At 43.0% G+C, this 24,287-nt stretch overlaps 1 protein-coding gene across 1 annotated transcript in view; it reads right to left on the bottom strand.

The window, feature by feature from the left end:
• Positions 1–3,160: 3,160 nt before the first annotated feature.
• Positions 3,161–24,287, bottom strand: part of LOC129327749 (zinc finger protein 93-like) — a 32,210-nt gene continuing 11,083 nt past the window's right edge. The window contains exons 6-11 of the mRNA XM_054976508.1: positions 17,715–17,841; positions 17,417–17,509; positions 12,940–13,710; positions 11,578–12,882; positions 5,943–5,986; positions 3,161–3,427 (exon numbers count right to left, since the gene is read on the bottom strand). Coding sequence (XP_054832483.1) covers positions 3,161–3,427; positions 5,943–5,986; positions 11,578–12,882; positions 12,940–13,710; positions 17,417–17,509; positions 17,715–17,841 — 2,607 coding nt within the window. The remainder of the gene's footprint in view (positions 3,428–5,942; positions 5,987–11,577; positions 12,883–12,939; positions 13,711–17,416; positions 17,510–17,714; positions 17,842–24,287) is intronic.

Genomic DNA, 24,287 nt, shown 5'->3' with positions numbered 1-24,287 from the left:
AGCAAAATGATGTTTCTGCTTTAATGAGTACATGATCTGTGCTTAAGACAGTAAATCATAGATGGCTATGATTAATATAGAAAGGAAAGAAATCAAGGCAAATAAAGGATAATTCTCGGAGCTGAGCCAAGAGTTTCTTTCCTTGTGACTTGCACTCTCTCCCTTCTCCTTCAGAGAGCCCCCCCTTCCCTTCTCTTTGTGGCTAGTGCTAGCTTGGATGAGCATTCCTTCCCACTTCTCCCCAGAACTACCCCCAAGACTGAAGAGGGGGACATCCTCATTCTGGGAGTGGAATTCCCTGGCCACTGCCACCACAGGTGCTACCCTTGTCCCATCCTCTCCCTCTGCTCTCCTGGGTCGTAAGTTGCCTCCTACCCCCAAAGAAGAGGTGTCCTTAATATTTAAAAGGGGACCCTCCTCCACTTCCTCCTTGTAGTCCTGCCTTTCTTTAGCCCTTCTGGTCTCTGCTGCTGGCTTCGCTCCCACACAACCTGCAGAGTGAGGAATGGATTGCTCATGCCGGACTGAGCCAGGATGTTGCGTAAATTCGGTGATGTTGGGGGATTCCAGTTCCTTGTTCTCAGTGTATTCTGTGCAGGGTGGCTGGTGAGTTGCACAGAGTAGATCAGCAGAGGGAGTCGGTGACTTGGCCTGAGGCATCCTGCCACACTGTACAGACCTACAGTAGGACATTTCCAGTTCAGAACAGCTGGGGTCAGGAGACGCTCGCCTGGATTCATGGTGCCTGAGGGACGTGTGGCAGCATTTCAGCTGGCCTAACCATTCCATCCGGAAATAAGGGTGTAACTTCTCCCCAGAAAATGAGGCTGAGAGGAAAGTGAAGACTAAGTCATTTGTATCAGCATCAAAAAAATTCACTTGTCCCTTTTTATAGTCCAGAGAAACTCGGATCTTCTTGGGCTCATGGCTCAGAATCAAAACATTATCCTCAGGAGAGGTAAAAGCCAAGAACCCATAAGGCATTACTTTACCCACAACCCAGATCCCCTCCCTGGGGCAAGCATATACCAACCCTTTCCTCCTCACAGACTCTCTGGCAACCCCCACAGCCCAGCCTAGGCCACCCACTACCTGTTCCTCCTCCACATCTACTTCCACCTCCCAATAATGTTTTCCTGAGGTAAATCCCTCACAGCCCAGCACACAGGACACAATCTCAAATCTCTCAGGGTTGTCAGGCCGGAACTGTAGTTTGTCTCCTCTTTTCACACTCTTCAGATCCTCAGATAAGATAAGGAGAGGATTTGCAGTTTCTTGGTCCAGAGTCACATTCACTGCAGAACAGAAAAAGAAACCAACGAGAAAGACAGAGATTCAGATTAGTTCTCCAAGAAGGTGGGAGGGTTACAGGAACAGAATCAGCCTCTCTGGACAAAGGGCAGAGCAGCCCTGGGCACCAGGGGACAATTTAGCCATGTTGTTGTCTGCTTGGGTTGGAAATGTGCTGTCATCTAGAACTCCAAGAGGACAGACCTCAGCTGACCATTATGATGAACTTCCTAATAGTAAAAGTAGTTTGACAGTGGAACCAGTCACCTAGCTGGTGGGCTAGTTCTCCCTCACTGGAGATCTTCTAGCTGAAGCTGAACAAGCACCTTGCTATGGATGTTCTAGGTTTGTGTTCCCTACACTGAGGCAGGGGGGTGGACTAGATACAGTTGAATGGAGCCTCAGACTCTTAAGATCTCACTCTCTCTCACTTGAATCCCAGAAAGTTATCTTTGTTTTGTTATTTAGTAAATTATAATTGTAATATCATACGCATTGTAATGCCATTTTAAAGAAAACACTTTTACATACACTTTTCAAAAAGATAGGCATTTTAATAGGGAGGAATATTTGGCGGGAATTTTTTTGTTCACAGACTTTAGTGAACACCCTTGAAGTTGCCTGATACTTAATCAGATCACCAGTCCATCAAGGTCAGGTTTGTCTACTCAGATGGGCTGTGGCTCTCCAGGGTCTCGGGCAGAGGCTTTTCACATCACCCACTCCAGTTTATTAACTGGAGATGCCATGGATTGAACCTGATACCTTCTGCATGCAAAGCAGAGGCTTTTCCACTGAGCCACAGCTCCTCCTCAAGACCAAGAATGACAGCCCTTCCCCAAGAACAACACGCCTCTGAGAAAACCAGGTAGGAAGAGTACCCAAGCAGTAGGAAATAAGGCTTTTCCAGTCTGGTTGGCAACTGGAATGAAAGATACAAGGGACGGAAGCCACTTTAACTATAGGATTTGAATACATGTATTGATGCCTAGCCCTGACCTGGATAACCCAGGCTAGCCCACTCTCATCAGAAGCTAAGCAGGGTAGACCTTGGTTAGTACTTGGATGAGGGACCACTAAGGAAGCCCAATGTTGCTATGCAGAGGCCGGACATGGCAAACCACCTCTGTTAGTCTCTTGCCTTAAAAACCCGATTGGATTGCCATCAGTTGGCTGCAACTTGGTGGCACTTTATGCACATTGGTTGGGAGAGATCTTTGGTCTGATCTGGCAGAGGTCTTCTTACGGTTTTAGATGTAAATGGAGGAAACAGGAATATTGACCAGAGGGGATCTTTTCAATCAATAGAAGAATGTCAACCAATCATGATAAACCTTGGCAGTTTTTTTATTTCTGAAGTTCTCCAAAATGAGAAAGCTATGCTAATAAGGACCTTTGGTCAGAATTCTACACCTCTGCTAAGTTAAGTGCAGCACCTTCCAAACATCATCCAGCTCTGTGCTTAGCTGTGTAAAGAGGCAGGATCCAACGTTTTAGCTCTTATATTGGTTCTCAGCGTCCTTTCCCTCTTGATTTAATTTTCTCACATTTCAACCATTTTCATAGAGATCACCTTCACCTAATTCATTTGACACTTGGGACTGTTACCCTCCCTGAGCTGTCCCCCGTACCTTCTTGTTCCCACAGAGTCTTCTCTACAGTAGAAGTTTTCAAGGTTCTCCCAGATTTTCTTTCCATTGCAAGACCTGCTGGCTGAGTCACTCAGTCCCTCTCATATCTGGAAGAGATAATTTGCCCTCAGTTTATCAAGCGGCCGCTGTGGAATAGGTAACTCCCCCCACCCCCCGCCCCAACAATACAATAAGAAGCCAAGTTGTAAAATTTCCTTTAAGTGATCTTGTAAATATAATTATGTTTCTCCTACTAAGGGTGGGCAGAACTGCAATCCATCAGTCACCTGTGAGCTGATTTTCAGTGGATTGTCAACAGCATCCACGGAAGGGATGGGATGTCTATTGCTTCTGCCATGTTTCTGGACTCCTCTGCGCATGCTTGGTAGCAGCGCTTGTTCCTCTTCCAGAGGTGGTGTGGTCACAAATCTCTTCTCTTCACTGAGTGTGCTATTTGCAGCAGCTACGGAGCAGAGTTCATTGAGGACAGCAGAAGCCTCAGTGGGCTAGAGGGGATCAGCAGCGGGAGGCAGAGCAGAGCATGAGAAATCATGCACAACAAATGCAATGAAAAAGGGGAGATCCAAGGCACATCAGAATATGAAGCAACTGCCTTCTTGATTATACTGGTCAACCCAAGGATTCCCAGGTATGTGCGAGTGCAAGTGAAAAAGTGTTAGTAGTGTTGGGAGTGAAGGACAATGCAACATCTCTTTGCAGCCAGCACATAGGTACTGGACGTGGGAGGAGCAGAGCTAGCAAAGAGGTTAAATACTTCTGTCTGTTCTACTGTGATCCCTTTGTTTACTAGGGAGACCAGGCCTCCTGCTTCAGTAGGAGAGCTCTTGCTCTCCCTGTTCATTGCTCTTTGGCCTGCTAAAAGCCAGCAATAGGAACTTCCATGGTGCCACTTCCACTGAATACTCAGAAGTTATGTCACATCCTTGGTGTGATGTTAACTCGATGCTCTAAGTTTTCAGCAAAACTGTTTTTTACCAGAGTTTTCCCCAGATCTTAGAACATCACATCAACATCATGCCAGCAATGTGACATCACTTCCACTATGTGCCAGAAGCAACATGGTGGTACCAGCACGGCACCATTGCCTCCTGCCCCCCACTGGTTGCCAGCTATTGGCTGGCAACCCTATTACCTTATATACTAATAGCCAAGTGGCCCTGGTTTGAAAATACTTAAATCTGGAGACTGGAACTGACAATGGACAATACAGATCTTTTTACACATCTGAAAAATGCCTCGAGTTTGGAGAAAAATCTGATATATATATTTGGAGGTTTAAAAAAAAACTTAAAATGACAAAAGGAGCATCTGTAACTTTAATCAGATGCCCTCAGCAGGCTGTATTCCAAGCTTTGTTTCTGTCAGTAAAAGGCAGGGGTAAGGGGCAGGGCCTGTCAAGGAAGACTCACTGGAGCCAGGCCCAAGACTTACATGACTCACCCAAACTTAGCTGCTTGCTACTGTTGAACACCACCCTTCCTCTCTCACCCCACCAGTGTGGTATAGCTGTTAGAGTCTCAGGGTAGGATGTGGGAGACCCAGGTTCAAATCACTACTCTTGCAGTAGAAACTCACTGGGTGACTTTGATCCAATCACACACTCTCAGCCTAACCTACTTCTCAGGGTTATTGTGAGGATAAAACAGAGGCAAGGAGAATGATGTCAGCTGCTCTGGTTCTTCATTAGGGAGAAAGGCAGTATATAAATGAAGAAGCGAGCTGTGACTCACAAAAGCTCATACCCTACCACAAATGTTGCTAGTCTTATAGGTGCTACTGGACTCTTGCTCTTTGCTACTACATAAATGAAAAAAAAATTAAAAGTACAGATGAAGATGGGGGTAGATAAAAGGAAAGTTGTTTAGTGGGTTTGAAGGACAGAAGGATGTAGGGGAAGATGAGCATATGGAGGCTGCCAGTAGGAAGGAAAGAGGAAATACTCTGGGGAAAAGGATACAGGGAAAAGTGAAGTACCCCCTACAAGCTCTTGCAGATTCCACACCATATATCTGGGCCCAGCTCAGCCAGCACCTCTCTCTCCCCCACTCCCAACCCCCAAGAGAGCAATATGTGCTCTCATCATCTCCTAATTAGAATGTTTTCACACCTCTTCCCTCTCACAGAATAGATTTCTTTACCAACAAAAAAACCCCATCTCTTAAATCAACAAGCCTCGTATTTACGTTCCTCTCAGGCAGCCGCGCCTCTGCTTGGACGCACCCAGTTCTAGTTAACAAGCGTTCTGTGCTAGGTATGCATGTGGAGGAAGATGCTGTCTGCAATGAGATGTCTCCTATATATCTGTATGTTTACGTGAACTTGTGATGTGCGTGTACATGAAGTCTATGTTTACTGCAGGGGATAGAGAATGTGCCTCCCTGGTGCTTTTGCACACCGCAAGGGGAAGAATCACTCTTCCATGGATGCCTCTGTCTACTATGTTGACTTACTGGCCACAAACAACACATCATGACCTCACCGTATCACTAGATTTGATTCCACCCACACCTTCACAAATGACTGCTCTCTTATAAGACAGAAACGAATTTTTATGGTGACAAGACACCCACCAGCTAATTTCATTCAGAGAACCTAAAGGCTGGAGATGGGTTTGGGGCACAGTTTGCAAGCAGAAGAGCTCAGGTTCAATTCTAGGTAGCCAACAGTCCTGGAGGGAAATGTCCAGCGCCTTTAACTGAGGTTTAATATTTGGGAATGGGCAGCTGAAGCTTTTCGTAGCTTGGAGGTAACCCTTCATTAAAGGGGCAAGGCATTTTTTTTTTGCTCCAGGCAGTTGGCAACCCAAATTCAGTCCCTGGCAGACCCCATCAGGCGACGAATAAGACCCTCCATCTGAGACGGAGGAGTGCCGATTACACAATACTGACTTTTATAAACAATTTTCTATTGAGGAAGATCTATGGTAAGATACAAACACTGGCTCCTAATTAGCTTTTTTCTAATTAACAGACAATGACTGGGCCATAACTTGGCACTCACACACATGCTGGGAAGAATCTGTTCCTTCAGTATCAAATCAATGTCTGTGGGAATGAGGCAAAAGAAGGTAGGGGGTTCAAAAGCTAGCTAAGTCACTGGAAGCCACTGTGATAAACAGATTACTAAGACTTGATTTCAGAATTAAATAATTGATGGGAAGCTATTCTCTTTCTCACAGCAGAGACACTTGGGAGGGAGGGGAGAAAGATCCCTTTTACTGAGATTTGATTTCAGAATTACCTTACCTGAAGATCAGCGTTTGTCTGAGCAAGTCAAACAAGATGGTTTTCCCTTCATAGGATCTGGCTGTAGAACCCCTCACTCTTCACCCTGGGGCAAGCACCTCAGACAGACTCCCAATTTTAACGTTGCTCTTAGCTGCCAGCTCATATTTGACAGCTTCTGTTTCCTTCTGTTTGTCCAGAAACAAACGTTTTAGTCTCAGACCTTATCTCACTGATAAGCAAGCCACCAAATACTTAGCAGGTGTAGTAGTGCTCTTTTGAAACAAAGTGTGTTAATCCAAAGTCCAAACTATACAACTCCCGCCACCTCCTTTTGAAGGTAAGAGCCAGGCAAACTTTTTTATATGGGAAAACAGACAAAGGATGCAAAATCAGTATCATACCTTTTATTAAGACCAAGCTTCTGAGTTCTCCAGAACTCTTTTGGGGATAGAATTTTCTTTATTTAAACTATAAACCACAACATAATAGCTATAAACAATAAACAGAGAATAAGAAAAAAACACAACATTCTAAACATAAGACACACTAACAATACATATATCTATATAATTAAAAAGAAAAAACCTCTAAATTACACTACAGGTTGAGTTCCGATTTTCTCCGCAACAAGTATATATCATTTCTAGAGTCACACTTATTCTAGGTTATTCACAAAATCCCTCTTTTTTTCTATTGTTCATGTTTCTTAATCCATAAATCCAGATGTCATCAAATCCTTGTTATCCCTTTCATGCAAAAAGTCTATAAATAGTTTCCATTGAGTCAAGAAGTTAACTAATGTCCTTTCTCTAATCAATGCAGTAAGTTTTGCCTTTGACGCAAACTCCAAAACTTTTGTCCACCGTTCCTCCACTGTAGACAATGTTGGAGTTTTCCACTTTTGTGCATAAAGCACTCTTGACACCGTAATAAAGTATAAAAACAAAGTTCTAAAGCTTTTTTCCAACTGGCTGTCCATTATTCCCAACAGAAAAGTCTCTGGTTTCAACTGAATTTTAATCTTCAAAATCTTCTGAATTGATAATTGTATCTGTAACCAAAAAACCCTTTGCTTTCTTTCATGTCCACCATATATGAAAAAATGTCCCTTCTTGTTTAGCACATTTCCAACATACATTTGACACCCCGTTGTACATTCTAGACAATTTTTCAGGAGTCATATACCAACAATACATCATTTTGTAAAAAATGTCTTTAATACTAGAACTTAATGTAAATTTCAACCCTCTTGTCCACATATTTTCCCATTGCTCCGTTAATATGTCATTTAATCATTTGTTAATATGCCCATTTAATCATACATTCTTTTACTTGCTCTTCTTCCGTCTCAAACTTCAACAAAAGTTTATACATTTTACAAATAACATGTTCATCATTTGTACAAAGGGTAATTTCAAATTCAGTTTTAGATTGCTCAGAGTCATAATGATTCTTGTCTAATTTAAATCTCTCCTAGATTTGCATATAGGGAAACCACTGGCAAGTGTGCTCTTCTGCTGCTAAGTCCTCTCTTGATTTAATTTTAACTTGGCCTTGAAAAAATTGCAATAAGTCATGATAATTTAACCATTTAGGTGGGCTCACCATTTCCCTTCTAAAATGAGCTTCTTGTGATGACAACCAGAGAGGTATTTTCGAACACAACCTAGGTTTGTATTTATTCCATACTCTCAAAATGGCACGCCTTACATAATGGCCATTTCCACACGCGTTGAATAATGCACTTTCAATGCACTTTAGCAATCCTTTGGAAGTGGATTTTTTGTTCCACACATGGAAAAGCAGTTCCAAATGTGCACTAAAGAGTATTGAAAGTGGATTATCCAACATGTGTGGAAGCAGCCAATGATTATTAAACTCTGCATTGGTCTTAACTTTGTCATACCATAGATACCAAATTTTAAGTCGTGCCCTTCAAGGTCCAATAGTCTTCTATTTTTTAACAGTATTCATTCCTTCATCCAAAGCAGACAGCAGCAAAATATCATCTCCAATCTGGTAGAACCAAACCTCTTTCCTTTGCATCCTTTAGAATCTTAAATTTAACCCACAATATTTTTATTTGGCTTTGGAAATAAGAACTGCGATTAAGAAACTGGGAACCGGGAACCAACTTCAGCTTTGTGGGAAAATCTGTTCACACTTCTTTCTCCACTCAAGAAAATGGGGACCTCTCTTGTCACATCTCAGATTACCCTTGTAAAATCCTTTTCCTTTTTTGAAAATTATAAAGTTGTGAACGGCTTCAATAAAGGCTCAAACTCCTGGGGCGGGGGTGGGGGGGAGTGGAGAGATGGCACAAAACTTTTAATGATTACCAGTTCTTCAATCCTATGCTCGCTCATCTTGGAGTAAGCACCACTGGGGGGCTTACTTCTGAGTAGACTTAAAGGTAAAGGTGTACAAGCACCGAGTCATTACTGACCCATAGGGGGACGTCACATCACAATGTTTTCTTGGCAGACATTTTTTTTACGGGGTGGTTTGCCATTGTCTTCCCCAGTCATCTATACTTTACCCCCCCAGGAAACTGGGTACTCATTTTACCGACTTTGGAAGGATGGAAGGCTGAAAAAACCATGAGTGGGCTAACTGAACCTGGCTTCCGCCAGGATCGAACTCATGTCATGAGCAGAGCTTGGACTGTAGTACCGCTGCTTACTGCTCTGTGCCACAGGGCTCCTTAAACTCAGCAAAGATAATACTGCTCTGCCATTTCTGCTCCACTGTCTGAAGCCCTGGCCGCAGGAATGGCTACCCCACTGCTGATTTTGGGTGCTGTTCTTCACCCACCTCTTGCGGTGCTTAGAACTCCCATATGCCAGGACTGAACATCCTTGGGAGACAGACTGGGCAATAAGAACAAACACTGTGAGGACCTTCATTATGCCCATGGATAGGAATACATATTTACATTATAAATCCTTTCATCCACCATATTTACAAAATAAATTGCCATATGGTCAGTTTCTTAGAATCAAATGGAATTCTACAGATAAAGGGGATTTCACTACAGAATGCAATAGAATGGTTAAGCAGTTTATTAATAGAGGATACCCATCAGAGATTATTCAGGGAGCCAGATGTAGAGCTCTTTTAGTGGATAGAGAAGTCTTCCTCAAAGACAAGCCCCAGACAGTTTAAGGTTTTTTAATGTGTGCTTTTCAATATACTAGTATGGAAGAATCTATTAAAAGGGTTATTTATAAATACTGGCACTTGATTTCAGAGATACCAGGGTGCAACAGTATACACCGTATTGGCTTTAGAAAAACAAGAGACACGTTAGTCAGATCAGATGTAAGGAGTAATAAAATGGAACAGGTTGGCCCCATGGGACACTTTAAATATGGTAGCTGTTCAGTTTGTGAGTTAGCAATGGAGATTAAGGCGTTCATACATCCAAAGAGGTTATTTTCTGTTAAGTTAGCACATTTCTGCAATTGTAACATCAAGAGTGTAGTTTACATAATCAAATGTCTGTGTAATTCATTATAAGCGGGAAGCATTACCAGACCAATTGCTTTAGCAATTGTTTACACTGCGGGGCAATATAGTAATCTGTAAGTTTGTGTAATATGATGTTCCTGGGAATGTTATGAAAAATAACAATTACATACATTTTAATAAAACGTATACTGAAGATTGAACAGAGGTGCAGTTTAATTGCATAGTGGTTAGACACGGTGGGTTTTTGTTGTTGTTGTTCACTTCAGACCATGGCCCCCTTTTTTTCTTTGTTAGGGAGACAGACTGGAGCAGATATGGGGGCATACTTGGGCAGGGAGATGATTGCAAACCATTTTATTTTTCTGCAGTTTTGCTCAATGCTGGGCTATGCATTGAAGACACAAACCCCAGCAGGGGCAGAGGAGCCTCCATAACCAGCCGCATCCCACCCCTCTCCACCCTTGTACCTGCCCTTACTTATTGCATGTGAAGCCCAGGACGGACCCTTCAACAGAAGCCTTATCTATTTTGTTCCCAGGGGTGGGGGATTCGATCTGAAGACAAATACTACACCCCCTCAGCACTGCAGTCAATCCAGTCCCAGAGCTGTTCCTCAAAAGAAATCGACAATCTTTCCTGCAACCTGTTCCTCTGTGGACTTACTCGGAACTGTGCACCACGGAGATCAAAGGGATTTATTCACAAGGAAGGACAGAGGGAATCACGTCTAAAAATAACCATTATAGTTCTAGTTCCATCAGAATTTTCAAGTCCGGTAAAGATGGACTGGAAGAAGATTCTTAGTGAAATGATTTGATATGAGAGTGAAGGGGGGAAATGTTATCAGTATTAAGGCTGAAAGAGGGAAAGAGCTCAGAAGTACAAATGCAGCACCAACACACACACACACATACACACCATTGATCTCTTTCTTCCCCCTCTTCCACCTCAGCTCATTTTGAAATGGAAAGCAAATTCCTAACTTTGGGTCCCACTGCCCTTCTTTTTCAACTTGCTAATCACTCATGAAGGAAATAACATAATGCAGGATGGAATAGGAGACAGAGAGGTGCTGAGATGTTGATTTCTACATGTTTGTGTGAACTTTGCTTTAATCGCCTTCCAACACCAAGAAAACAAATGCCTCCCTGATTTTGGCCTCTCAGGAGAAGACAGTGAACCTCCAGGTTCCTCCCCCGGAATTTCAGTGTCCAGTCCCCCCTGTTCTCTGGAGTTGGATGGACATTCTATCCCGTCACCACACTACTCCTCAAATAGCAAAGGAAATCAAATACTAATGTATGTGGTTACCAAAATATAACTATAATCAAACCAATGATACGTTTATGAAAAGTAGCAAGAAACACAGCACCTCCTTAAAAAAATGTTTAGTAAAGTTATTACAGTATTAACATCTTACAATTCCAATCTGAAAATACAGAACAAAAGAGAAAGATGTCCCTGTTCATATTTTCAAAGGAGAACTATTCGTCAAGGTCATGAAAGTGGCACATGCCTCCCAGCTGCAAAGTCAGGCCTAATTCATTACACAACTCTTTTTTATAATCAGTTTATATACAGTTTTTGAAGTAGGAATGTCAAAGGACAGACGCTGTGACTGCTCAGTAGTTTCATTTACATGGTTTCCCTGAGGTGAATCCCTTGGTAAGACTTAGGTGCTGAGTTCCACTGAAGGTCTTTCTACACTCCATGCACTTATATGGTTTCTCCCCAGTCTGTGTCCTTTGGTGATTAACAGTGAAGCACTGTTCACACTCTAAGCATTTATACAATTTCTCCTGTGCTCATCCTTTGGTGATAGGAAAAGTTTCTTCTATTAGTGAAGCATTTCCACATTCCAAGCATTTATATACTTTCTCCCCTGTGTGAATTCTCTCTTGTGTGAATTCTTTTATGACAAGTTAGTATGCTACTACGATGGAAACTCTTTCCACACTCCAAACATTTATATGGTTTCTCACCTGTGTGAATCCTGTGGTGATAAGTAAGGCTTTTCTTCCACCTGAAATTCTTTCCACACTCCAGGCATTTATACAGTTTCTCTTCTGTATGAACAGTTCCGTGAGAATCAAGCGCTCTTTTGTCTTTAAAGCCCTTTCCACACTCCAAGCATTTATGTGGTCTCTCCCCTGTGTGAATTCTTTTATGATAAGTTAGCAAGCTGGTACAATGAAAGCTCTTTCCGCACTCCATGCATTTATACTGTTTCTCTCCTGTGTGAATTGTTTGGTGAGCATCAAGCGCTCCTTTGCCTCTAAAGCACTTTCCACACTCCAAGCATTTATATGGCTTCTCCCCGGTGTGAATTCTTTTATGATAAGTTAGTAAGTTGGTACGCTGGAAACCCTTTCCACACTCCACACATTTATACGGTTTCTCCCCTGTGTGAATCTTGTAGTGATAAATAAGGCTTCTCTTGCTACTGAAATTCTTTCCACACTCCATGCATTTATATGGTTTCTCCCCTGTGTGAATAGTTCTGTGAGAATCCAGTGTTATTTTGTATCTAAAGCTCTTTCCACACTCCAAGCATTTATATGGCTTCTCCCCGGTGTGAATTCTTTTATGATAAGTTAGCAGGTTGGTATGATGGAAGCTCTTTCCACACTCCAAGCATTTATATGGCTTCTCCCCTGTGTGAATCCAGTGATGAGAAATAAGGCTTCTCTTCTGATTGAAACTATTTCCACACTCCATGCATTTATACAATTTCTCTCCTGTGTGAACAGTTCTGTGAGAATCCAGTGTTCTTTTGTATCTAAAGCTCTTTCCACACTCCAAGCATTTATATGGCTTCTCCCCTGTGTGAATTCTTTTATGATAAGTTAGCAGGTTGGTATGATGGAAGCTCTTTCCACACTCCAAGCATTTATATGGCTTCTCCCCTGTGTGAATCCAGTGATGAGAAATCAGGCTTCTCTTCTGATTGAAACTATTTCCACACTCCATGCATTTATACAATTTCTGTCCTGTGTGAACAGTTCTGTGAGAATCCAGTGTTCTTTTGTATCTAAAGCTCTTTCCACACTCCAAGCATTTATATGGCTTCTCCCCTGTGTGAATTCTTTTATGATAAGTTAACTTGCTAGCACAATGGAAACTTTTTCCACACTCCAAGCATTTATATCGTTTCTCCCCTGTGTGAATTCTTTTATGATAAGTTAGTAAGTTGGTACTCTGGAAACTCTTTCCGCACTCCATACATTTATATGGTTTCTTCACTGTGTGAATCTTGAAGTGATAAATAAGGCTTCTCTTGCTACTGAAATTATCTCCACACTCCAAGCATTTATATGGCTTCTCCCCGGTGTGAATTCTTTTATGATAAGTTAGCAGGTTGGCACGATGGAAGCTCTTTCCACACTCTAAGCATTTATATGGCTTCTCCCCTGTGTGAATCCAGTGATGAGAAATAAGGCTTCTCTTCTGATTGAAACTATTTCCACACTCCACGCATTTATACAATTTCTCTCCTGTATGAACAGTTCCGTGAGAATCCAGTGTTCTTTTGTATCTAAAGCTCTTTCCACACTCCAAGCATTTATATGGCTTCTCCCCTGTGTGAATTCTTTTATGATAAGTTAGTAAGTTGGTACTCTGGAAACTCTTTCCACACTCCATACATTTATATGGTTTCTTCACTGTGTGAATCTTGTAGTGATAAATAAGGCTTCTCTTGCTACTGAAATTATTTCCACACTCCAAGCATTTATATGGCTTCTCCCCGGTGTGAATTCTTTTATGATAAGTTAGCAGGTTGGCACGATGGAAACTTTTTCCACACTCCAAGCATGTATGCGCCTTCTTCCCTGAGTGAATCCTCGCATATCTTTTAGCACTAGAACTGCAGCCAGACCTTTTCTCATTCAGAGGCAACTGATTCAGAGCCCTGTCATGAAAGGAAAAAAAATTCTTCCTCTGCTTCAGGTTTCCTTCACTCTTCCATCTCTGCCAACTCTTCAGTCTTTCTTGATTCCCAATGTTTTCTTCCAATTCTGAATCCTCTTTTGCTCCCCCAGAGACTCCACCTGATTCTTCTTCATCTCCGGCTGGAATACAGAGAAAACCCCAATTAACAGCCCTGGGGAACAGCCATCACAAAGCAGAAACAGTCATTTCTGCTGGATTCTGACTTCAATAGTTCTTGAGATGCCTCTGCAGGAAAATTTTGGAAGGGGAAAGGGTGGAGGGCAGAGCTAGGAGGAGGAAGAAAAGCAGCCAGCTGCCTAAACAGTGCTCCATTTCTATACATACTAAAAGAAAAGAGAAAAGGGACTGCCGACATTTGGGGTTCACGCCTTTTACTGGACAAAAAAAGATCTGTACAGAAAAAGGCATCAATGCAGATGGGCCCCCTTCCAAGCTAGCAAACCTCTATTTCATGCTCTGCTCTCTTCCTTCAAGCCACACTCAAGTGGCTTCTCAATCCTACCATTTTCCCCATTTGGACACTTCCAAGAGCCAGACTGCCTTGTCATTAGATGAAGGCAGAGGAAAGGTGCCTCAGAGCCAAGCTACAAGTGATGCCTTACACAGGTTGGACATTTGTCAGCTTACCTCAAGTTTTGATGGGAAATGTAGGCATCCTGGTTTTACAGCTTGGCTCTCCATTACAGCTGCAAGACCAGGATGCCTACATTTCCCATCAAAACTTGAGGGAAGCGGACAAGTGTCCAACCTGTGTCAGGCGTCACTTGTAGCTTGGCTCTATGTGGCCTATTTCTAAAGATCAAGAGATCCAGACTGCAGAACTGGGGAACCCAGCCACACTTATGGGCTGAAATCTTTCTGGTCTTATTACAGTGATCCATGGATCAGGACCATCAAAGGGGGTCATGGAATCTAACCTTTGGGTTACAATCCTCTACGGAGGCAACATTTTTTGCTGGGTTTTGGACAGACCTGCTACTAATGTGGAATGCTTAGAGGGCAGGGACATCATGCCTCCAGTCTCTCTCTGCTGGGAGGAGAAGCAGGAGAGTAAAACGAAGTAACCCAGCAATGAAGAAGATGTCCTCTTCAGGTCAGGCAGGTCCAGAACCGCCGTCACCTCTTGCCTGCAAAAGTGGCTCTTTGCCTTCCCTTTTCCCTGCAACTAGACACCCCCCAAAACACCAGAGCACCCACAGTGCAGTCATCCCCACCCCACATCAGCAAGATATAACTCTGGCTGTTCCTCCTGTTGCAAGAACCCTTTTGGATGTGTGCGGCAATAGCTGAGTGGGTGTTGTACCTAGGCGTTAAAAGCAGAACCAAGGCCAAGAAAGTCGAAGACCACATCTCTAGAAAACATTGGTCAATTGGCAGCTCTCCAAAGAACAAAACTTTAACAATAATATAGGCCAGCCTTTAGGACTTGAGCCAGTATTGAATTGAAGGCCTTCTCTGCTATTAAGGAGATGATGTATCTTTTGCCATTATGAAGTGTGTGAGAACAATTGTTATCTGATGTTGCACTAAACTAATCACACTAAAGACATATTATTTGGATTTGTGTATCCGGAATAACATAAGTATCTGGTATTCAAGATATTCAGGTCCAAAAATATCAATCTGGTATTTGGATCTAGAATTTATTTGGGAACCTGAGTACATTTGGCTCCACTTTTTTCCCTGGGGGAAACTATCCAGGGGGACTAAGGGAGCATTTTTTGTACAAAATCCACTGAAATTGCAGAGAACCTAGTCCTTCTTGTCCACAATCAACCCCTCACCCCAAGTTTCAACATTGGCCCAAAGGATTCAATTCTATGGGTGCCTGAACAAGGTGCCCTCAAGCCACTCCATGGTTCCCAATAGGAGAAAAAAATTCTAAGATTGCTTTCTAACAAAGAAACTTTAATCAAGCACTCAGGGACGTCATCTGACCAAAAGCCAGTCCCAATGCAAGCTGACCCCTCCCCCCAAAAATAGAACAAATGTCAAACCAGAGAATGACAGCAGAACCAAACAAAGCAAAGGACTCAGTTGCAAGGCCAAGATATCCAGCAGAACCCACCAGCTGGCACAAGCACTGGCAAGAGTGCGCGCGCACTCACGCATATGCACACACTAGTAACTTGGAGCCAAGCTACAAGTGACGCCTGACACAGGTTGGACACTTGTCAGCTTCCCTCAAGTTTTGATGGGAAATGTAGGTGTCCTGCATTTACAGCTTGGCTCTCCATTACAGCTGCAAGACCAGGATGCCTACATTTCCCATCAAAACTTGAGGGAAGCTGACAAGTGTCCAACCTGTGTCAGGCGTCACTTGTAGCTTGACTCTTAGTATAAGATCCCTCTCCCAAGGAAAGCCTCTGGAAGCGAGAAGGAGGGGTAATTTCGGGTAACCCAAGTTCTCCATTCTCTTCAGTCTGCAGCCTATCCTGTCACTCACCAGCACACAGGAACAGAGCTACAGAAGCTGCCCTCCAGCACGGGCCCTCCTGTTTCCCCCACCCCCATAAAGAAGAAGGTTAACACAACAGCAACCCAACCGCATGCTCAGCAACTTTCTTTTTGGGTGCTTCTGTGGGTTTGCTTCCGCTGGTTTTGAAACATGGGAACCTACGTGACGTTAAATCTCTACTTCCCTAACATCTCCCTTCCTGTTCCAGTGGCAAAAGAACAACATTTGGGGTGCTGTTTTCCTCAGTGTTCTACACCGAACTTTACCCAGGCACAAGAGCGTGCTGGCTGGGTTGGTGGTTTTTCATTGGGGGGGGAGGCGGAATTCCAAACTGCTGTGTTTGCCAACTGGATCAATTGTCCTGCTGGTTCTCTAATTAGGTTTTAACTTAGGGAAGAGCACTTTCCCCACTTCCCTGACACGGACTGGCAGAGGACACAGGCCACGAGGCGCGTGTGCTCACTTCATTCACTCTCAAAGTCCAGAGTGGGGTTACTGAAGAGCTGACCTTGAGGAAAGTCAACTGCTCAACTCTCCAGGGGAACAGACAGGCGCAATGACGCTGACAGTGTTGCCTGCATGGGAGGAAGACACACTTGTCGGAGGGCACAGAAGGAGCCTCCAGGACTCAAGAGAGAGCTCTGGCCCGACTGCCTCTTTCTTGGCCCAGTAGCCCAGAAGGCAGGCGGTACACAGCTTGCAGGACTCTGAGAGGTAGTTCCTACTACCCCCCACCAAACTCTGGCTCATGCCTCCAGAGGGGCCGAGGGCATCTTCAGCGGTCACCATCTCCAGCTCAGGCTATGGGGAGGGAGGGGGAAGGTGCAACAGCAGAGCTGTTCTTTCTCTGCCAGCAGGATGCCCCCCCCCCGGTCTGTGTATGCTGCACTTGCTTGGACAAATACAAAAAACAAGGCCCACGGGGCCAATAGATGTATAAACCAAACAACCCACGTGTACACCAAGCATATATGTTAATTGCTATTAGCATTTAAATGTTATATGAAATATGCAAATTAATAATAATAATAATATTCGATTTATATACCGTCCTTCAGAACAACTTAATGCCCACTCAGAACGCTTTACAAAGTGTGTTATTATCCTCACGAGAATCGCCCTGTGAGGTGGGTGGGGCTGAGAGAGCTCTGAGAGAGCTGTGACTGACCCAAGGTCTACAATGGCATATATTGTCAAAAGGACCAGGGATCCATTTTAGGTTTTAGATCTAGACATGAGAGGATGTGATAAAGCCACATTGACACCTGACAGGAATCTCCAGAGGAAGATGGATCCATATATTCTTAGGGGAAAGAATTTAGAACCATAATTCTCAGAATCTGAAGAGTATTCGCTTAAGGAAGTACCTGTTGCACTCTTCACATCCTCAGAGTTTTGAATGAACATTTCATCCACTTCCTCCAGCCAGGAAATGAGGCCAGGTTTGCAGATCCAAGATCCTTTTTGAAAAGATAAGGAACACAAACTGACTAGATAAATCTTTGAAGCTATCTACTTGAACAATCATCCATTCTCTAGGAAACTCAAAAACTTGCATTTTGGAGGAAGAGAGATAAGGAACAGAGAGGGATAACAAACAAGAGCTCTGAGGACACTCACAAAATGATCCAGGATCAACCACCCACCAGCCCACTACTTGCTTACCCAGAGAGACCAGATTCCTGTAGTTCTCCATCATGACTTCCCTGTAAAGAGCTTTTTGGCCAGAATGCAGCAGAGCCCACTCTTCCTCTGTGAAGTAGATGGCCACCTCCTCAAAGGACACAGGGCCCTGGAAAGAGAAAGTGTTCACTAACAACGGATAGGCCAAGCGGGTTTTATTATTATTTTCTTGCAATGCTTCATGTCAGAAAGGGAGTGGAGATCACAGACTACCTTGCCTGCCAACAAGAACTAATGTATTCAGGGTTCCTGGGGCAACAAAATTCAGTATGAAAATGGCCCAGTGTCTTGAAACTTTAGATTTTCCTGTTCACAGAAGGGCTTTCACACTGGACAGAGGCAATGCCCTGTCATCAATGATTTTGGAAGGGAGATAACAAAAAGATTGCATACTCTGAAAGGATTTGCCCCTGCCCTCTAGCTGAGGTGGAAACTATGGGACATGTTCTTTTACACTGTCCCCTCTATAAAGAAATTCGAGTCAAGACAATTCTTCCTCTTATGGATAGATCTGTTATAGCGACGGGCATTATATGCCTAGATAAACTACTAACACGAAATTTCAGCTATTATTAAGATAACAGCTAAATTCGGTGCTCAGGCGATTACATCGCGTAATAGATTTCAGCCTGGGGCACTTGAGCTTTGATTCAGATCACATTAGGAGGCTACTATAATGTTGTTGTTTTTAGGTCTCTAGATCCAAATTTTAAAATGGCTAGCTAGGTTGCTATTTGATATTTTATACCCAATTTTAATTCTATGATGTAATTTTAACCAGGCATCTTGATATATGTATTTTTTTAACCGATGATTCTTTTAACCTGTATATCGTATACCTGATAATGAAATGTTTAGTTTTATAAGTTTAAGTCTGGTCATGGACCGTAAATAAAATGAACTATAGAATTATATACTACCTCGCCTTGTGGTCTTGTTCCAGCTGAAAGGCTTCCTTGAGAAAGAAAGAGGGACCCAGTCCACTCCTTGCTCATCTCCAGGACCGGATTCTTATGCAGGGCAGCCATTTCCACTCCTCCACAAAACAGTCGTGGTCTCGATCCCCTTAGAGAGGACTTTCTGCTGTGAGGGAGACAAAAGTGTTGGGAGGTTTCCCCCCTTCATCACATTTCTCATTTCTCCCTTTTCTGCTCTCTAAGCAACAAGATGTTTATGCAACAACCTTGCAAATATATCTACAAAAAATACCAGTTTGCAAAGTCTTACTGCAACTTAGCCACGTGGATCAGTCTGGGAAAAAAAAAGGCTCCGTTATCATCCCATTTAGAAAAACTTTCCTCCTGGTTGCTCAAAAGGAATTCATAGGTTTGTATTTTATGAGACCAATTCACAGACAGAGAAGCTTAAGCTTTTTTTATATACATATTGAGCAGAAAGGCAAGCTTGAGTCATATCAACCCTTGGTTGCCCGAAGTTGCCTTCCCAACCACCCAGCACTGACTCTGATAGCCCTTGCATCTCCACGGCCTTTGGAAGAAAGAGTTTTTTCCAAGGCTCATTACAAAACACCTTTCATGAGGGCTAAAGCTGACACTGCACATATGCAGAAAAGAATCTAAACAACCACTTTTGGGTCAGTGTATGACTTGACACATAATCTACTTCACAGGGTTGTTATGAGGATAAAGCAGAGAAGGGGAGAAACAGATAAGCCCCTGTAAGCTTCCTGGAGCGGAAAAATGTGGTAAGTAGAACTATCTAGACTTCTAGGCCATGAGCAGGAAACAGGTGTGCTCTAGAGAAATTATATGTTGTTATACCGCCCTGAGCCCTTCCGATGGGGAGGGCGGTCTAGAAATGTAATAAATAAATAAATAAATAAATAAATAATAAAACTATTCCAATATCATTTTCTAGGCATAGTATTTCTGTGGCACACTCATAATGATGTTTTTTCAAAATGTTTTATAGGACGGAAAGGTGGCATTCACACAGTCCTTTGAACATCATGATTGATATTTGTGCCGTTTGGAAGAACTGATATCTGTATGGCATGCTCTTGAATAGCAGATGAGCTGTTGCATTTCAATGGATTTTTTATTTAAAATGAAGTAAAACCAGGGCTTTTTTTCAGCAGGAACGCGGGGGAACGGAGTTCCGGAACCTCTTGAAAATGGTCACATGGCTGGTGGCCCCGCCCCCGATCTCCAGACAGAGGGGAGTTTAGATTGCCCTCTGAGGAGGGCGATCTAAACTCCCCTCTGTCTGGAGATCAGGGGGCGGGGCCACCAGCCATGTGACCATTTTCTCCGAGGGCAACCCACTGAGTTCCACCACCTCTTTTCCCAGAAAAAAAGCCCTGAGTAAAACAGTAAAAGTTAGAGATGTAAAAATTCTATAATTTTTGAAGCCATGGGGGCAACCCCTTTCCCAAGGGAAATTTGGCAACATAACACACATAATACATAACTAAATAAGTAAAGTGGTATTAATAGACATATTTATGGAATTTAAGAGTGTAAATGCCTTTATATTCTATAAGAAAAATTGCAAATACAATTCAATACCTGACCCCGAGGTTGTGATTGGCCTTACCTTGGGCATGTAAGAAGAGGCCACGAGAACTAAGTACTGATGTAACTCTTCCTGCCCTCCCTCTCATGATCTGTCTAGATTCACAAGATACTCAATTTTTCCATTGAAAAAACATCTTCACGGGAAAAAACTCCCCTCCCCTGGCCTTCACATCTCTAATACAAGCAGAGATATTAATTATTTCCACACTTCAAGCATCTCATTTAATTCTATGGTATGATAACCTTAGGCCCCGTGGAGCAGAGTGGTAAGCAGCAGTCCTGCAGCCCAAACTCTGCTCACGACCTGAGTTCGATCCTGGCGGAAGCTGGGTTCACGTAACCTGCTCAAAGCTGACTCAGCCTTTCATCCTTCCAAGGTCAGTAAAATGAGTACCCAGTTTCCTGGGGGTAAAGGGTAGATGACTGGGGTAGGCAATGGCAAACCACCCCATAAAAAAGTCTGCCAAGAAAATGTTGTGATGCAACATCCCCTCATGGGTCAGTAATGACTCGGTGCTTGCACAGGGGACTACCTTTACCTACCTTTTTATGGTAACCCTACCATACTGGTTCCACTACTTATTTTAATTAAAGACAGTTTTTCAAAAATACTAACTTGCATAATACATAACTGTGAAACTCATTGCTACAAGATGTGGCCACTAGCTTACATAAATTCATTGAATACATACTTTCTTCTCAAACAAAGTTCTTTAACTGAGTGAGCAACATTAAATGCCTCATTTATAACTTAGCATATAAAATTCTACTATTTGGCATCATTATGGAATTTAAATGTACACACATCCTCATTTTCTATAAGCAAAATTGCAAACATATCCAATACTTGGGGAAGAGTTACAAACTCTGCAGCCTATGCTAGCTTAACACATGTATCTTTAAATTTTTGAAATCTGTGAGGGAGGCAATAATAAAACTTTAAGGCAGTAAATAAAGAAAGTGTACTTGTTTGTATAGAAACACCCATACAGTCACAGGACTATCAGTTTATTTGAATATTAAGCTAAACTTTATATCATTGAAAACATTACACTGATTAAGAATGTATTATTAAACACCTTATAGCATATTAATTGTTACCAACATTCTTTACTTTTAAACAAATTATTTACAATGACATATATATTATTAGCCTAGCACCAGGAGGAAGTACATGTATGCATATGCATGTATTTAGGTTTGCTGCATTTTGCTGAGGAATTAAGCACTTCACATTTAGAACTCATCATGGCAAACCGCCCGTTCATTTCCATATGAGAAACACTGAGGCCAAATCTCTAGTTTAAAGCAGTGTTTCCCAACCTGTGGTCAGGAAGTGGGTCACAAAGCCTCTGAAAGCGAGTTGCAGGCCAGCCCTCTTGTGCTGCCACCCCAGCCCTTTGTATTCATCTCTGTTTCTCCTCTTACTCCTTTGCCAGCTTCTCACATTCTCACCTCCCCCACCCTTTGGGACAAATGATTTGATTAAACATATAGCCTGCTCTCCCCAGGAATGGGGAGAATAAGGGGGGAGCCATCTGGCACCTAGTAAGTTCATAAGAACCTAAAAGAAGCCATGTTGGATCAGGCCAATGGCCCCTCCAGTCCAACACTCTGTGTCACACAGTGGCCAAAAACCAGGTGTCCTCAGGAGGTCTGCCAGTGGGGAAGGGACACTAGAAGCCCTCCCACTGATTGCCCCCCCCAAACACCAAGAATACAGAGCATCACTGCCCTAGACAGAGTTCCATCTATACCTTGTGGCTAATAGCCACTGATGGACCTCTGCTACATATGTTTATCCAATCCCCTCTCGAAGCTATGCCTGAAGCTGCCACCACCTCCTGAGGCAGTGAATTCCATGTGTTAATCACCCTTTGGGTGAAGAAGTACTTCCTTTTATCCGTTCTAACCCGACTGCTCAGCAATTTCATTGAGTACCCATGAGTTCTTGTATTGTGAGAAAGGGAGAAAAATACTTCTTTCTCTACCTTCTCTACCCCATGTAGTAATATAAATGTAGTAAATGGAGCAGGGGAAGCTGGAAAGAGGGTGCGAGCTGTTCAGCAGGACATATGGCAGTGTTCTTGCTCGTATTTTGCTCACAATAGGAAGAAAGAAAGGGGGGGCTCCGTCTTGGTGCTGTTCCTTCAGCAGCCCGACCTCTCGGCCAGCCCACTGCTGCACCTCATGGCTCTCTACCTGCTGTGGGAGATATACTGCACTGAGCCTCTCGCTATCACCCCCTTCTCTGCCATCTTTGTACATCTCAACCTGGCACCTATGAGCATACTTCCATCAAATGCTAGCTCTGGCCTGGTGGAGAGAGGTAGAGGAGACAACAGAGAAAAGCCCCTGAACTCAGATACTTGACCTCTAGGATAGCCTTTGAACTCTTCCCTCAGAAGAAGAGAAAACTGATATATTCCCTTCTCTCCAAGTATGGCATGTATTATTGATGGACTTGGTTGCTGTAAGGGAGACCTCTTAATTTCCCTACTCAGACAGTTAGCAATGTGTGTTAAACTTTTCCTGTTATCCCAGTGCAGGAACAGATGAAATTCTATACTTCATCCTCTCTGAAGGTGGTTAAAGGTGGTATAAAGCTTAGCATTTTTTGAGCAAACAGCAGTTGAATAGCATTTACCCTCACATGCATGGTAGTTCTTAAAGAACCATGTCTGTCTTCTAAGCTTAAACGGAAACCAAGGGAGCTTCCACAGCTTGTACCACGCTAAGCCCCTTGTACTGTACTGAGGCTGAAAACTAGACCATTTTAATGTGATTTACATGCATTGATATTGCTGCTCTATAGAGAAACAATCATAAGCTGTCATGTGCAATGAATGCAACCAACTGCGCTATTTCAGTAAACAAAACAATATTTGAGTACAAATGATAGATGCACACATTTTCCTATGCAGAATAATGTCTCTGTAAGAAAATCATTACTTAGCTCTTAGAAAAACCAGGTCAAAGCCTTGCCTTAGATTAATCTTAATTTGAGGCAAGGCTTTGACTGGTATTCTGGAAACCGAGATCTGACCTTGGAAACTGTGTCTTCCGTGTCATACATTAGATAGTATTTTGTCTTCACTGCATATTCATGTTGATGGAGAATCTAGTAAAGTATATCCTGAGTGAGCGTCTTAGAATTTTACAAGCTGATTTGAGGGAGTAATGGAGAAGTAGAGGGTGGTCAAAAGCTGGACTGTAGCCCTTATATGCAAAGGCTGCATGTACTTCAGGTTACCACCTGTTTGGGGTTCACAGTGGAGGCACGTGTGTGGTATTTGTTGGTTTCTCTAAAACATCTGGTTGATCACTATAGAAAATGGAATACTGGACTAGAAGGGCACTAAGGGCATAGATCCAGAGGAGTTAGCTGTGTTAGTCTGTAGTAGCAAAATCAAAAAGAGTCCAGCAGCACCACCAAGACCATACAATTCCACGGCAGCACAAGCCTTCGATAACCACAGCCCTCCCCGCCAGATGCATCTGGCGGGGAGGGCTGTGATTATCGAAGGCTTGTGCTGCCGTGGAATTGTATGGTCTTGGTGGTGCTGCTGGACTCTTTTTGATTTTGCTAGTATAGACTAACATGGCAAACTCCTTTGAACCTTTACACAAGCAAACTGATCCCCACATCAAAAGGAGCTGTTTGCATCTCCTTATCAAAGGAGTTGTTTACATCCCTCCTCTCCTCCTCTATATTTGACCAGTTTCTTTCTGCCCTCCATGCATCTGATGAAGAGAACTGTGGTTCTCGAAAGCTTATGCTACAATAAAATTGGTTAGTCTTAAAGGTGCTACTGGACTCTTTTTGACTAAGGGCATAGTTGGCTCAGGGCACCAGAAAACCTCGGGCTGGCCTTGGATGGGTGACTGTGCCAAGTAAATTTATAAAAGTGTGTCACCATACTGAAAAGGTGGTTAAAGGATACTCAGCAAATCCACAACAGAGAACTCAAACCTTTGGGAGGGGCTATAGCTTATTGATATAGACTGTACAGTGCAT

This window comes from Eublepharis macularius, chromosome 4 (genome assembly GCF_028583425.1).
Source record: "Eublepharis macularius isolate TG4126 chromosome 4, MPM_Emac_v1.0, whole genome shotgun sequence".
Classification (NCBI taxonomy): Eukaryota; Metazoa; Chordata; class Lepidosauria; order Squamata; family Eublepharidae; genus Eublepharis; species Eublepharis macularius.
Note: the sequence above shows the minus strand (reverse complement) of the source record. Positions and strands in the feature narration are given on the sequence as shown.